The 12,393-nt window shown below is 43.1% G+C and overlaps 1 protein-coding gene across 2 annotated transcripts in view; it reads right to left on the bottom strand.

Annotated features, from left to right (window-relative positions):
* Positions 1-12,393, bottom strand: part of NCKAP1L (NCK associated protein 1 like) — a 59,567-nt gene that overhangs the window by 36,675 nt on the left and 10,499 nt on the right. For both annotated transcript variants that reach the window (XM_043969234.1, XM_043969235.1), the window contains exons 6-16: positions 10,883-10,973; positions 10,648-10,785; positions 8,784-8,832; positions 8,515-8,671; positions 7,166-7,222; positions 6,515-6,611; positions 6,162-6,271; positions 5,597-5,729; positions 4,825-4,906; positions 4,574-4,632; positions 2,693-2,838 (exon numbers count right to left, since the gene is read on the bottom strand). In XM_043969234.1, coding sequence (XP_043825169.1) covers positions 2,693-2,838; positions 4,574-4,632; positions 4,825-4,906; positions 5,597-5,729; positions 6,162-6,271; positions 6,515-6,611; positions 7,166-7,222; positions 8,515-8,671; positions 8,784-8,832; positions 10,648-10,785; positions 10,883-10,973 — 1,119 coding nt within the window. The remainder of the gene's footprint in view (positions 1-2,692; positions 2,839-4,573; positions 4,633-4,824; positions 4,907-5,596; positions 5,730-6,161; positions 6,272-6,514; positions 6,612-7,165; positions 7,223-8,514; positions 8,672-8,783; positions 8,833-10,647; positions 10,786-10,882; positions 10,974-12,393) is intronic.

Below are 12,393 nucleotides of genomic sequence, written 5' to 3'. Positions count from 1 at the left end.
GCATTACCCGGTGCCCTCAATCTAGGAGAGAGAAGCTGGGAATACGGACCTGCCATATTTGTGGCAAACTATAAAGAACACTGGATTTAGAGTCAAGAATCCTGGAGTTGAAATTCTGCTCTACTTACTAGCTGTTGTTGCTTGTCCTTTGTTCTTTTTGTGTGTGTGTGAGGCAATTGGGGTTAAGTGACTTGACCAAGGTCACACAGCTAGTAAGTGTTAAGTGTCTAAGGCTGGATTTGAACTCAGGTCCTCCTGAATCCAGGGCCAGTGCTCTATCCACTGTGCCACCTAGCTGCCCCCACTTGTCCTTTGTTCTTGAAAAGGACCATGACATTGGGGTGATGTCCTGACTTGCACTGAATTGGATTTAAGTGAGGGAGGGCTGCGCAAGGTCACCAACCTCACAATCTCCTCCAGAGCCATCTGGCTCCAGAGGCAAGATATATATCGGGATGACTGGAGATAGCCCCAGATGCTTAAGGGGTAAGTGACTTACCCAGGGTCACAGAACTAGTAAGTGTCTGAAGTGAGATTTGAACTCAGGCCCTCCCAAATTCAGGGCCAGTGCTTTATCTACTGCACCATGTAGCTGCCCCACTTACTAGCTGTATGAACCTGGTTAAGTCCCTTCACTTGTCTTATGCTAAAATTTCCTCCTCTACATTATGGGGATAATGCCTAGCTTACCTTCCTCATAGAACCTATACATAGATCAAATGAGCTAAAGAACATAAAATCACTTTCCATACTCTATAGCACTGCATACACACAGTAGCACAACATAATGCATTCTCAGATGTACTCCTGTTTGTATTATCGTGCACAATCGTTAACTGTCTTAGCCTCTTACTACCCTGTAAGTTCCCAAAGAGCAGTGGTCATGTCCTATTTAATTTTTTTATTTCTCCCACCTCTTAGAACAGGTGTTCTGGAAACCACTGTCCCTGCCACTAGCGATTTGTTGTTTTTAAGAGTGTTCGTTTGTTTCCTAACCTTTAGGGGAACCTTTGCCAATGAATTCCAGGAAGCTTTGATTTCACCTAGACTCGGGGCTCTGCTTCTTCACTTGCTATCCCCTCCATACTGACATTGATATTTATCATGTCCTTGATCCTTCCAACACCTGCACTTACTTGCAGGTCACTGGGGAATGCTCCCCACCGTAATGTAAATTTCTTTTCTACTCCCACCATAATGTAAATTTCTCTCGGGCAGATGTCTTCAGTCCTCCACAGGCTTCATTGTTGTGCAGGACTCTACATAATAGGGAGGACTTAGGTGCCTGGCACATAGTAGGCACTTTAAAAATGTTAACTAATTGCTGCCTGAGTCTCAGAGGTTAGCCCATCTCCCCATCTGCCAGACATCGTATTCTTCAATCTTCTCAGTCATTCCCATCTATTTCTTTTGAAATGCCTAAAAGGCATCCGGATCATTTTTTTTTTAAGTGAGACCACCCAGAGTGGAAAGAAGCTGCAAGGGGTTCAGAAGATGATGAGGAAAATGACTTTAAAAGGAGAGAAGAGGAGGAGGAATTATCCCAAGGAAACTTTCCCTAATCTCTCTGTACTGTCCTTCCAATGTACCATCCTCAGGAACAAACTCCTCATGGCCCCCCCCCCCCCCCCCCCCCGCAATCCCATAGCATTCTTTGTTTTGTGCTCTCTAATGTACTTATCTTGAACTACTGTGTAAAATAGTTATCTAATCTGTAAGCTTCCTTTGGAAAGTGACTGTGACTTATCTAAATGCCAGCACCTAACACGGTGATCTGCATACAGTGGGTGCTTTAAAAATGTTTAATGAGCAAATGAATGAATAGATTCGAGTACCCAAAGAACTGTTCTAGAGTGAATGGTGACCAACAGTCCCACATTTCCACTGAGAAAAGAACAAGTAGCAGAAATTTAAATGAAAGGTATCAAGACTAACAGAGATACTGATGGATTCTGAAACGGGTGAGTAAGAAAGGTTAATGCATCTGGGTCCTAAGAGATCCTGTAAAGCAAAAAGTTGTCTTTTGTGAACCTAGAAAGGAGAGTATGTGTTAGATTGAATAACTCATTTTTAGGTGATGAGAACACTGAATTGCCTTGTTTTTCCCTTGTTTGGAGAGGAAATTAGATAATCAATGGTTATATAAGGACGTGGGTAGAACAACCAAAAGCCCACCGTGCAATAAGAAGGCTTCCTGATCCAACAAAGGAAGCTAGAATAATGATTCTGGGAGGCCTAATGATAATAATAGCTATTATCATACCTGAATTTATATCCCACCTCAAATACTCACTGGTTGTGTGACCTCAATGGGCAGTCATATAATTATAATAATTAACAACTCACCTTAACATAGGATTTGATGTTTCCAAAATGCTTTGTATATATTTTCTCATTAAACCTTACCAAAACCCTATAAACTACTTCTTATGACCTCCATTTACAGATGAGGAAAGACTCAGGAAAGTTAATGTGACTTACCTATGGTCACATAGCAAGCAAATATTTGGGGTGGAATTTAAAACCAGATCTCTCTCCACTTTAAGTTTAAGGTTCCTTTCCCTATACCACACTGAGCACCCAAAAAAGAAATGAAAAAATATTCCCTTCTTGCTGGGACCAGAACAGTCTTCCCAGCAGAACAGAGGGAAGGACCCCAAGGCTGGATTTAACATTCTGGCCCTGGGCATACCAAAAGATGGAGAGATCAGAGGTCTCCCCTAGTATCTCCTCCACCGAGTCCAGCATTCGGGAATGGAAGACGATGATGTTCATCACCTTGGCCAAGTCAGGGTTCTCATACAGGTGCAAGGGGGCCTTGTTCACACTGGTATATGCCTGTCATGGAGAGAGGGAAAAAAAGAAATGGTAGATGTGGCCTCAGGACAATCAAGGCTAGGTCTACCCAGTCTAGGCTATAGTTCTAGCCTAACCCCTCTTTGCTTCTTCTACACTTTCTTGGTAACCTCACCAGCTCCCATAGGTTGGACTAACACATGCGCGCTAATGACTCACATATTATATATATATATAGGACTTAAGCTAGAAAAGCTTAAAACTGTACTAAGATTTTGGGGACACTCTGTATCTAAATATAAATACATACATGTATATACCTATAGTATATAATGCATATATAGTATGTTTATATGTATCCATATATATCTACATATGCACATATGAACTCATATGGGTACTATATGTATGTATATTGCACACACATGCATGCATGCCTATACCTGTACATGTGTGCCTATACCTGTACATGTGTGCCTATACACATGTGTGTACGTGCCATGTGTGTGTATACTGTGTCTGCCTATACAAACACACATGTATACCTATATGGATAGCCCATGTATAATATATGTGCACGTGCATAGGTAAACACATATGCACACATATATACAAACACAGACACATTTACACATATATAAAATGTATTCAGCCCTAGTCCCTACCAAGTATCAGTCTCACCATTGCCTGATGGACCTGTCAAACTAAACGTATGAGAGACACCTCAAATTCAATATATCCAAAATTGAACTCATGATCTTCCCCCCGCCCCACCAGATTCTCCATTTTTCCAAATGTCTCTTTCTCTAGTGAAAGCACCCCTGTCCTTCCAGCCTTACCCTGGCCTGCTTACTCTCCTTCCCCTCACATATCCAATCATGTGCGAGACCTCGTTGTTTCTACCTTCACCATATCTCTCATCTCCAACCACTTCTCTCCACTCACATGGCTACCCGCTTAGTTCAGGCTGTCATCGTTTCTTGCCTAGATGATTGCGACAGCACCCTAAGTGATCTCCCTGCCTCGAGTCTCTCATGGCTCTAATCCATCCTACACACAGCTGCCAAAACAATTTTCTTTAAGCACAGATCTGACCATGTGACGCCCCCACTCAATCAACTCCAGTGGCTTCCCCTTGCCTCTAAGATAAGAATGTCAACTCCTCTGCTTAGATTTTAGAGCCCTGCAGAACCTGGCCCCTATCTACCTTTCTAACCTCCTCGGATAGCACTCCCCCTCCCACATTCAGCAAAAGGCCCACCTGCCCTTCTCTGCATTCCTCACATGCACCAATCCAACACCCGTCTCCTTCCCTTTGCATTGACCATGCCACTTGCCTGGACTGTGCTACTACCTCTGCACCTCTGACTCATCCAAACAGTCCCTCTCTTCCTCTAAGACCCAACTCAGATACCCGCTTCTACTTGAAGCCTTCCCTAAACCCCCCAACTCCCCAAATAGCTTGGACTGAAATACATGTTATCTATACACACATATATAACATATATATACTTATTCATTTTGTATTTATGCCATATATATTTATATACATATTTGTCTCCCCCATTAGAATGCAAGTTTCTTTAATTGTTTCATTCTTCCCACTTTTATCTTTAGTGCCTGGCATATCGTAGGTTACTAATGAATACTTACTTATTCATTCATCAAGGTTAGGGTGCTCCTGATAGCAGGGTTAGGAGAATGGGAAGAAATTGTGGTGGGAGGTTGAGTGGGAGAGAAGGGGAAGAGACCACTAGGGGAAGCACATCCCCATTACCTGTAGTCGGAACCAATCCAACCTCAATCCAGAAAAATCAAACTTTTCTCCAGCATCAACTGTGAAGGAAGAAAAAGAAGTTTAAATAGCATCCCAGTAACCAAGACTCCCTAGAATGGAAAGGTTTCCCCTCAGTGTACCCTATCCCTATCTCCCCTATCTCAAAAATAAGATGAAGATCTCCAAGCAAGAAGATTCCTCTCCCTCCTCCCCCACAGCTCAATCCACTGCCCTCACCTCCCTCCAGTCACCTTGTTTGAGGTTAAGAGAGGAGAGAGTGCTGACAAAGGAAGACATGATGATGGATTCCTCTTCTGGACATACTGACAGGTTCTGGACAAAGAATAAGTAGAGAGGAGAGGAGGGTCAGATGGGCACAGAGAGCCCACTAAAGAAGTGAAGTTTCCCAAGGCTCAGTTAATATTGTTCTAACAGGAAGAATTTATAGTGTGGGAAGAGGCAGGGTTGGAGAGGTTCTGAAGAACAGGGATAAAGGAGGAACGACTTTAAAGAACTCTTAAAGACAGAACCTTCCTGGATCCCCCTCCCTTCCTAATGCCCTAACAGCTTCCTTCTAGACTTCTACTTCCTGTTTTGGTGCAATCTCAGTCTTATTTGTAGTACACAAGGAGGAAAAAAAAAAGTTGTTGACTCTCATCTCCTTTTTGTTGTTGTTGAGTCATTTTTCAGTTGTGTCTGACTCTCTGTGAACCCATTTGGGATTTTCTTGAAAGAGATATTGCCATTTCCTTCTGCATCTTATTTTACAGATGAGGAAACTGAGGCAAAAAGTGTTAAATGACTTGCCTAGGGTCATACAGCTAGTAAGTGTCTGAGGCCAGATTTGAACTCAGAAAAAAATGAGTCTTCCTGATTCCAAGCCCAACACTCTATCGATTATGCCACCTAGGTGCCCATCTCCTTTTAACACATGAGGAAAATAAATGAGGTTCTTTGTCCCTTTAATTTGCCTCACACGGGATGATTCAGAACAGGGAATCCCCCATAGTCAACAGGACATACCTGGATGGTGTCACTGAGCACAACAGCATCAAACCTGGCAAGGTATTGAAGGTGATAGCGTTGAATGACTTTGATGTTTCTCTGGATCAGACCTCGCACCTCCTCAAGCAAGAAAAGCAGCTCTGCAATATGCCTAGAGATGGATATCCGATGAGGAAGCAAGAGGAGGAGAGAGAGGCAGAGACAGGGAGAGGATTCAGACTTTCCAAGGTCATCTGAGCCTCTGCTATAAAACAAAGGCCTTGGATTATGGAAAGGACATTGGATCTGGAGTCAGGGGTCCTGGTTCAAGGAATCTCCCATCACTGGAACATCTGGAGCAAGTCACTTAACCTCTGTTTGGGCTTTTGTTCCACAAGGTGCAGGGCTTGGAAGATCTCTAAGATCCCTTCTAGGTCTAAATCCACAATCCTAGGAGCCTCCCAGCTCTATGGTCCCCCGATCCAACCTCCCTGCCCAGCCTGACAGCCGGGAGTTTGAGCTGTTACACCAAGCAATTGGAAGGGAAAGAGTTGAGCCAGGCTCTCTTCTTCCCCTATCAGAAAGCCCTTGCTCAAAAACTCACGGGTCAACATAGTCCTCTGGGGTCTTTGTCTTGGTAACATTTTCTGCATGGCGAACCAACCAGTTGACCTCATCCCGGATAAAAGACAGAGCCAAGAAAGCCAAAAGTGCCTGGTAAGAGGGCAGAGGCAGTACAAGTTTTTGAATTGCAAAGCGATTCCTGAAGTATACATGCAACCCTCACCACAGCATGCACAGACAACTTCACTCAACCACACCTGATGAGGGCAAGGGTGTTCAAAAAGTTTTAGTGCAATTAAATGACTTAAATATTGTTTATTGCAAGTGCCAGTTCCTAAACAGCCTTGTCAGCAGTCCAATCCCTCTACCTTTATCCCTGACCCTACAGCTTGCCTTGGGACCCAGGAGTCCTGGTTCATCCATTAACACAGTCTCTAGTTCCTTCACCGCAATCCTCAAAAACTGTCGGCGCTGGCAATGAAATTGGCCACTGTGAAGAAGAAAAGAAGTGAGGGGAGGAACTACACAGGCAAAATTTGAGAAGGATAGCAGGCAAAAGGGTGGGAGAAGGGAAAGGAATAAACTACAGGTGAGGATTATAATAATCCCTTGTGTTATAGGTTGCTAAATTCTTTTATTTGCATGATGTCATTTGAAATGAACAATTAAATGACATAATATGCAGAGAAAACACCTTGCAAAATCCTAAAGTACTGTATAATGTTAGGTACTACTACTAATAATAATAATAACAACAATAGCCTTCTGAGGCAGACGGAGGAGATATCATTTTCCCTGTTTTCTAAATGAGGAAGATAAATTTACAAAATTTGCCTACACTAGTAAAGGACAATCAAAACTTGAGCTTAGATCTTGACTTTAAATCCAGTAGATTTTCCAGGGCACTACAATGGCTCTCAGAGAAAGGGGAGAACTTGTGGGTAGTGAGAGCACAATAGTCAGGTTAAAGAGCTCAGAGCAACAAGGAAGGGAAGCACAGGAGAACATAGGGACACTTCATACCCACCTGGGAACACTTCCTACCTGTTATTCACCACGTACTCTTTGCTTTCCTTTACATCTGTCACTCGTTTGCCATACCTGGGTATTGACATAAGCACAACAGAGTTGGGGAATCACTGGGGCCCATCTCTCTGTGTATAAATCCACTGTGAATAATCCACTAGGGGATCTCACACTCTGCCTAACACACTGCAGCAGACCATTTCAACTTGGGAGAGGGCATGTGAAGCCCTCCCAGCTCAACCCTTCTCTTGAGAACATACTTTCTTTCCTATGTCTGCCTCTCTCATAGGGTTCTCAGCCTGGGCTCCCTTCCAAATACTTCTGTTCCTACTGCCTGTTTCCCACCTAATCTAGATTAGTTTTTCCCTTATACAGGGAACCCAAGAAAGAGGGAGTCTAGGTTAGTCATGTAACAAATGTTAAAATTAGAAACTAGATAACTATAGTGAAAATTAACTGAATTCTCTGTTTTCTGGGTCCAGAAGCAGGGCCCGTTACTAAGATACAGCAGACTCTTTTGCCATGGAACCATTCCAGAATGCTGCTGAAAACTGGATCCTTCAAAGTCATCCTGCTCTTCCGCTCATTCTAACAGCCTCCTATTAAAAATTTCTTTTTTTTCTTTTTTTCCCCCAGGGCAATAAGGGTTAAGTGATTTGCCCAAGGCCACACAGCTAGTAAGTGTCAAGTGTCTGAAGGCCTCCTGAATCCAGGGCCGGTGCTTTATCCACTGCACCACCTAGCTGCCCCTTAAACATTTCTTTTAGTGGACTTCTGCTTGGCTTCCTCCTCCAAGAAGACCTCCGATATTAATGCCATCTATCCTCCAACTCAGTAACACCATCCCCAACCCACCCTTGACCCTCAATATTCCTTCATTAATTATCAAGGTTTTCTGATCTCCCTTAAAAAACCTCTTTGTTTACACGCACATACACATACACATGTCTTGGCATTAAATAATCTTAGAATAGAAAATGAATTGGGGTAAACTGTAAATATCTGTAATGTAAAAATAAAACAGAGACTTTAAAAAAAGTTATCTAGTTCAATTCCTATCATTCTACAGATGGAGAGAAAAACTAAATCTGTTGACTTGGCCGAGATCACACAGTTAACCTCTAGCAGAGCCAGGACCAATCCTTTGCTCTTTTAATCACATCATGCCCCTTTCCTTTAAGACCAGAAATTCCCTGAAAGCAAGAATTTGGTTTGCTCTTCATATGTTTGTTCTTTAAGATCCATCCCAAGCCCCTGGAATATTGCTCTGTGTTCCTTGGAATGGAAACAAATTTGCTGAGTGATTGAGAATGAGAAAAGAAAGGAGAGACCCCAAAGGATCCTAGACCAGCCCTTAGAAACCTCACCCTTTCAAACTGCCAAACAGGTCCTCGGTGACTTTATGCACCTGAAGTACTTCCTCTCGGATGAGAGTGATGTACAAGGAGCCCTGCAGGCCCAGCTTCCACAGTTTCTGGCATTGGGGGTTGGTATTGAGGCACCCATGGCACAAAAGGAATCCGACTGCAAGTGGGGAAGATAGCAGAGAGAAGGGAGTTTAGGGCTTAGAGCCCTTTGACTTCACTGCTTCACAGCTTCATCAAACCTCCTTCAGCCCCATGCCCAGAACACTTACTAAGGATCCAACGTTCCATCACCTCCAAGGACAGGTACTCACAGGCCATCTGAGAGAAAGAGAGGGACAGAGGTTAGTCAGTCAGTCAATTTGTCTGCTCCCTGGAGAAGGGCAGCCCAGGAGAAAGAGGAGGTACACAAAGGACAAAGAGGGACTCTTACTACTGGTAAGAGTCACAGATGAGGCCTGATGAACGAAGACAGAACTCGGTGGAGCAGCTAGGTGGCACAGTGGATAAAGCACCGGCCCTGGATTCAGGAGTACCTGAGTTCAAATCCAGCCTCAGACACTTGACACTTACTAGCTGTGTGACCCTGGGCTAGTCACTTAACCCCCATAGCCCCGCCAAAAAAAAAAAAAAAAAAAAGACAGAACTCGATTTACCACTTAACTGAATGAACCAGCCTACAGTCAATGGACCTGAGTGAAAACAATCATAATAGGGGTTGAATGACTAATGTGGAAATATGTTTAACAGGATTGTAATGTATAACATATCAGATTGCTTGCTGGCTTCAGGAATGGTGAGGGAACAGAGGGAGGAAGAAAAATTTGGAACTCAAAATCTTACAAAAATGAATGTTGAAAACTATCTTTATATGTAATTGGGAAAAAATAAAATAAAATGCTATTTAAAGAAATAAACACAAAAAATAACAGAAGTTGGGGAAATTGGTGGAAGGGGCACAAATAGAAAAGCAGAGAGAAAGAGAAGCACAATGGATAAAAGACTTACTTTCTACATGTAACATCACTATCTCAAGCACTATTAGAAACAAGAGGTGGGACCCTGACCAACCCAAATTATACTAATCTCTCAGTCCCCTCCCCTCCTTTCCTGTTCCATGTCCACATCCCTTGTCTGGGTCTCATTTTATGCCGCCTTGTAATGTGAGTTATTTTTATACATCATATTTCCCTAATTAGATTGTCATTTTCTGAGAATAGAGATTATCTTTCTCATCTTTGATTCTCTTCTCTCTCCCCACTCAGCCTCCTGACCCAAAATAAATAAATACTCACTACTCCTAGAATGAATTACATGCTTACAGGTCTGGACTTTATCCTTGTAGGTGATGGGGAGCTATCAAAGATGTATGAAGAGGACAACTCAGAATTGTGCTTTAGGAAGCTCTACTCTCACAGAAGCATATTGAATGAATCAGAACAGGGAGACACTGGATAAAGAAGCTCCTGGAATCATGTTTTAGTGAGGGCTATAGCCATAGGTTTGAAAGTTATCCATAGGGGCAGCTATGTGGCGCAGTGGATAGAGCACCGGCCCTGGAGTCAGGAGTACCTGAGTTCAAATCCGGCCTCAGACACTTAACACTTACTAGCTGTGTGACCCTGGTCAAGTCACTTAACCCCAATTGCCTCACTAAAAAAAAAAAAAAGAAGAAAAGAAAGTTATCCATAAAGGAAATAACTGGCATTGTGGGAGTGGAAGAATGGAGAAGGGAGAAATTATCCAGAGAAAGGATTTGGAGAATATATAAGAGAAGAGGAACCTTCAAAGACACAGTGCCTTGTGCTGCCAAGTAGAAGAACAAACAATATTTGTTGATTAATTAGAGGCCTTAATTGGAAACCCTTCTGGTGCCTTAGTTTTCCCTCTACTTATTCATTCAATAAATATTAAGGAACGCCTACAATATATAAAACAAACACAAATTCCTGCTTCTAGACCAACTTTCAAACCAATCCTCAAATATCCATCAGGAAAGAAATTCTGACTTTTCCCTTTCAGGTAATTCAGAGACAATGTGCAATTCTTCTAGTGGTCCTAGACATCCTGGGCCTGAAAGAACCACCCTTCCCCAGAACTAGCCCTAGCTACAGCTTGCCAAGAAAAGGAACTGACCGTGTCTGAGCTGGCAGGGTTGATCATGGTTGGGGGGGCACTAATGAGGCTCAGGAGCTGGGCACTCCGCCATTGTTCGGCCCCCTGGTTCCTTCGAGTAAAGAGGAAATGCAGGGAGAGAAGGGCCCCACTCACAGCCTGTGGAGAGAGACAAACAGAAACCCAGAGTGAAGGTAACAGTAAGGAGGTGAGTAAACTGCAGCCTGATCATTTTTCCCCTTCCCCAGAGGCTTGCCTTTGTGTGGGGGCCAAACTCCTCTGTCAGCTTCTTCAGGGGATGATCATATTCCAAAACCATCTGGCCCAGACGAGCAAAGCTAGGGTCACTGGGAAAAGAGTGGGAAAATATTATAGGCCTTTCTTTACCCACCTGCCCATCCAGGAGAGGTCCCTGGGGAGAGAGGGGACCTGGAGGGCATGCGGTCTTAGTGTCTGAGACTTTTTTTAAAATTTGGCTAGAATAGATTTATTTCATCCATCTGTAAACAAAGATTGATCAGATGAGTTATACTGTATCCCAAATATAACAGGGTACAGGGAAAGAAATGGACAAGAATTTAGACATAGAGAGGATCCCAGATTTAGGACCAGAAGGGCTCTCTAACATAATTGAACTCAATCCCATCCTGTTACAGAGGAAGAAATCGGGGCCCAGAGAGGTGAAGTCATTTGTCTAAGGAAGTAAGGAACACAGGAAGTAAGCAGCAGAGACAGTATAAGTCTCTGATGCCCAATCCGAAATTCTCTCCACTCACTTCCTTAACCACTTTATTTAGAATAAGAGCTGGAAGAGACCTCATAGGACTTCTAGTCAAAGTCCCCCATTATACAGATCAGGAAACTGAGGCCAATAGAGGTTAAATGACTCGTCCAAGGTCACACAGGGAGTGATATTCATCAAAGCTGGGATTTGAACCCAGATTAACTGACATCAAATCCTGAAATTTTTCCACTGCTCATAGGCAAGAGTCTCCCCAAGAGATGTATTAAGCCCACAGAGTACATACACAGGGACAGCCCTGATCATATATGCTATATTCTGTATAAAGAGAACAAAAAGCCCACAAACTGTCCTCCCAAACTTGTGAGCTAGAACAACAAGCCCAGTGCTTAGGCTCACAGAATCCCCAATCTGGAAGGGACCTTAAGGCAAGCCATGGATTCCCTCTAGACCATTCATGACAAGTGGTCCCCTAGTCTCTGCTGCAATACCTTCAGAGATTAGGGACTCAGTTGATAGAATCAAAAGTCAAGTAAAAGATAGGGCCACCAAGGGGGCAGCTAGGTGGCACAGTGGATAGAGCACCTGCCCTGGAGTCAGGAAGACCTGAGTTCAAATCTTGCCTCAGACACTTGACACTTACTAGCTGTGTGACCCTGGGCAAGTCACATTGCCCCGCAAAAAACAACAACAACAACAACAACAAAAGCAAAAAAATAATAATAATTGGGGGATATTTAATAAAATAAATAAAAATGGAATAAAACATATTACTATATAGTTTCCTTAATCAATATGCAGCCCCTGTGTATCCTTATGTACAGTTCAGTGGCCCCCATTTCTATTTGAATTTGACATCACTGGACTAGATGACCTTTAAATCTATGGTCCTAAAATCCCATGATCCCTCAGCCCTCAAGTACTCAAGTTGTACTCAGATTGTCAGATCTAAATATGTGTACTAATGGAGCTGGAAAGGCTGCACCTAATACACAAATCATTTAGGTTTTGCTTGGAATGCATTA

This window comes from Dromiciops gliroides, chromosome 5 (genome assembly GCF_019393635.1).
Source record: "Dromiciops gliroides isolate mDroGli1 chromosome 5, mDroGli1.pri, whole genome shotgun sequence".
NCBI classification, from domain to species: domain Eukaryota; kingdom Metazoa; phylum Chordata; class Mammalia; order Microbiotheria; family Microbiotheriidae; genus Dromiciops; species Dromiciops gliroides.
This window is presented reverse-complemented; position numbering and strand designations above follow the sequence as displayed.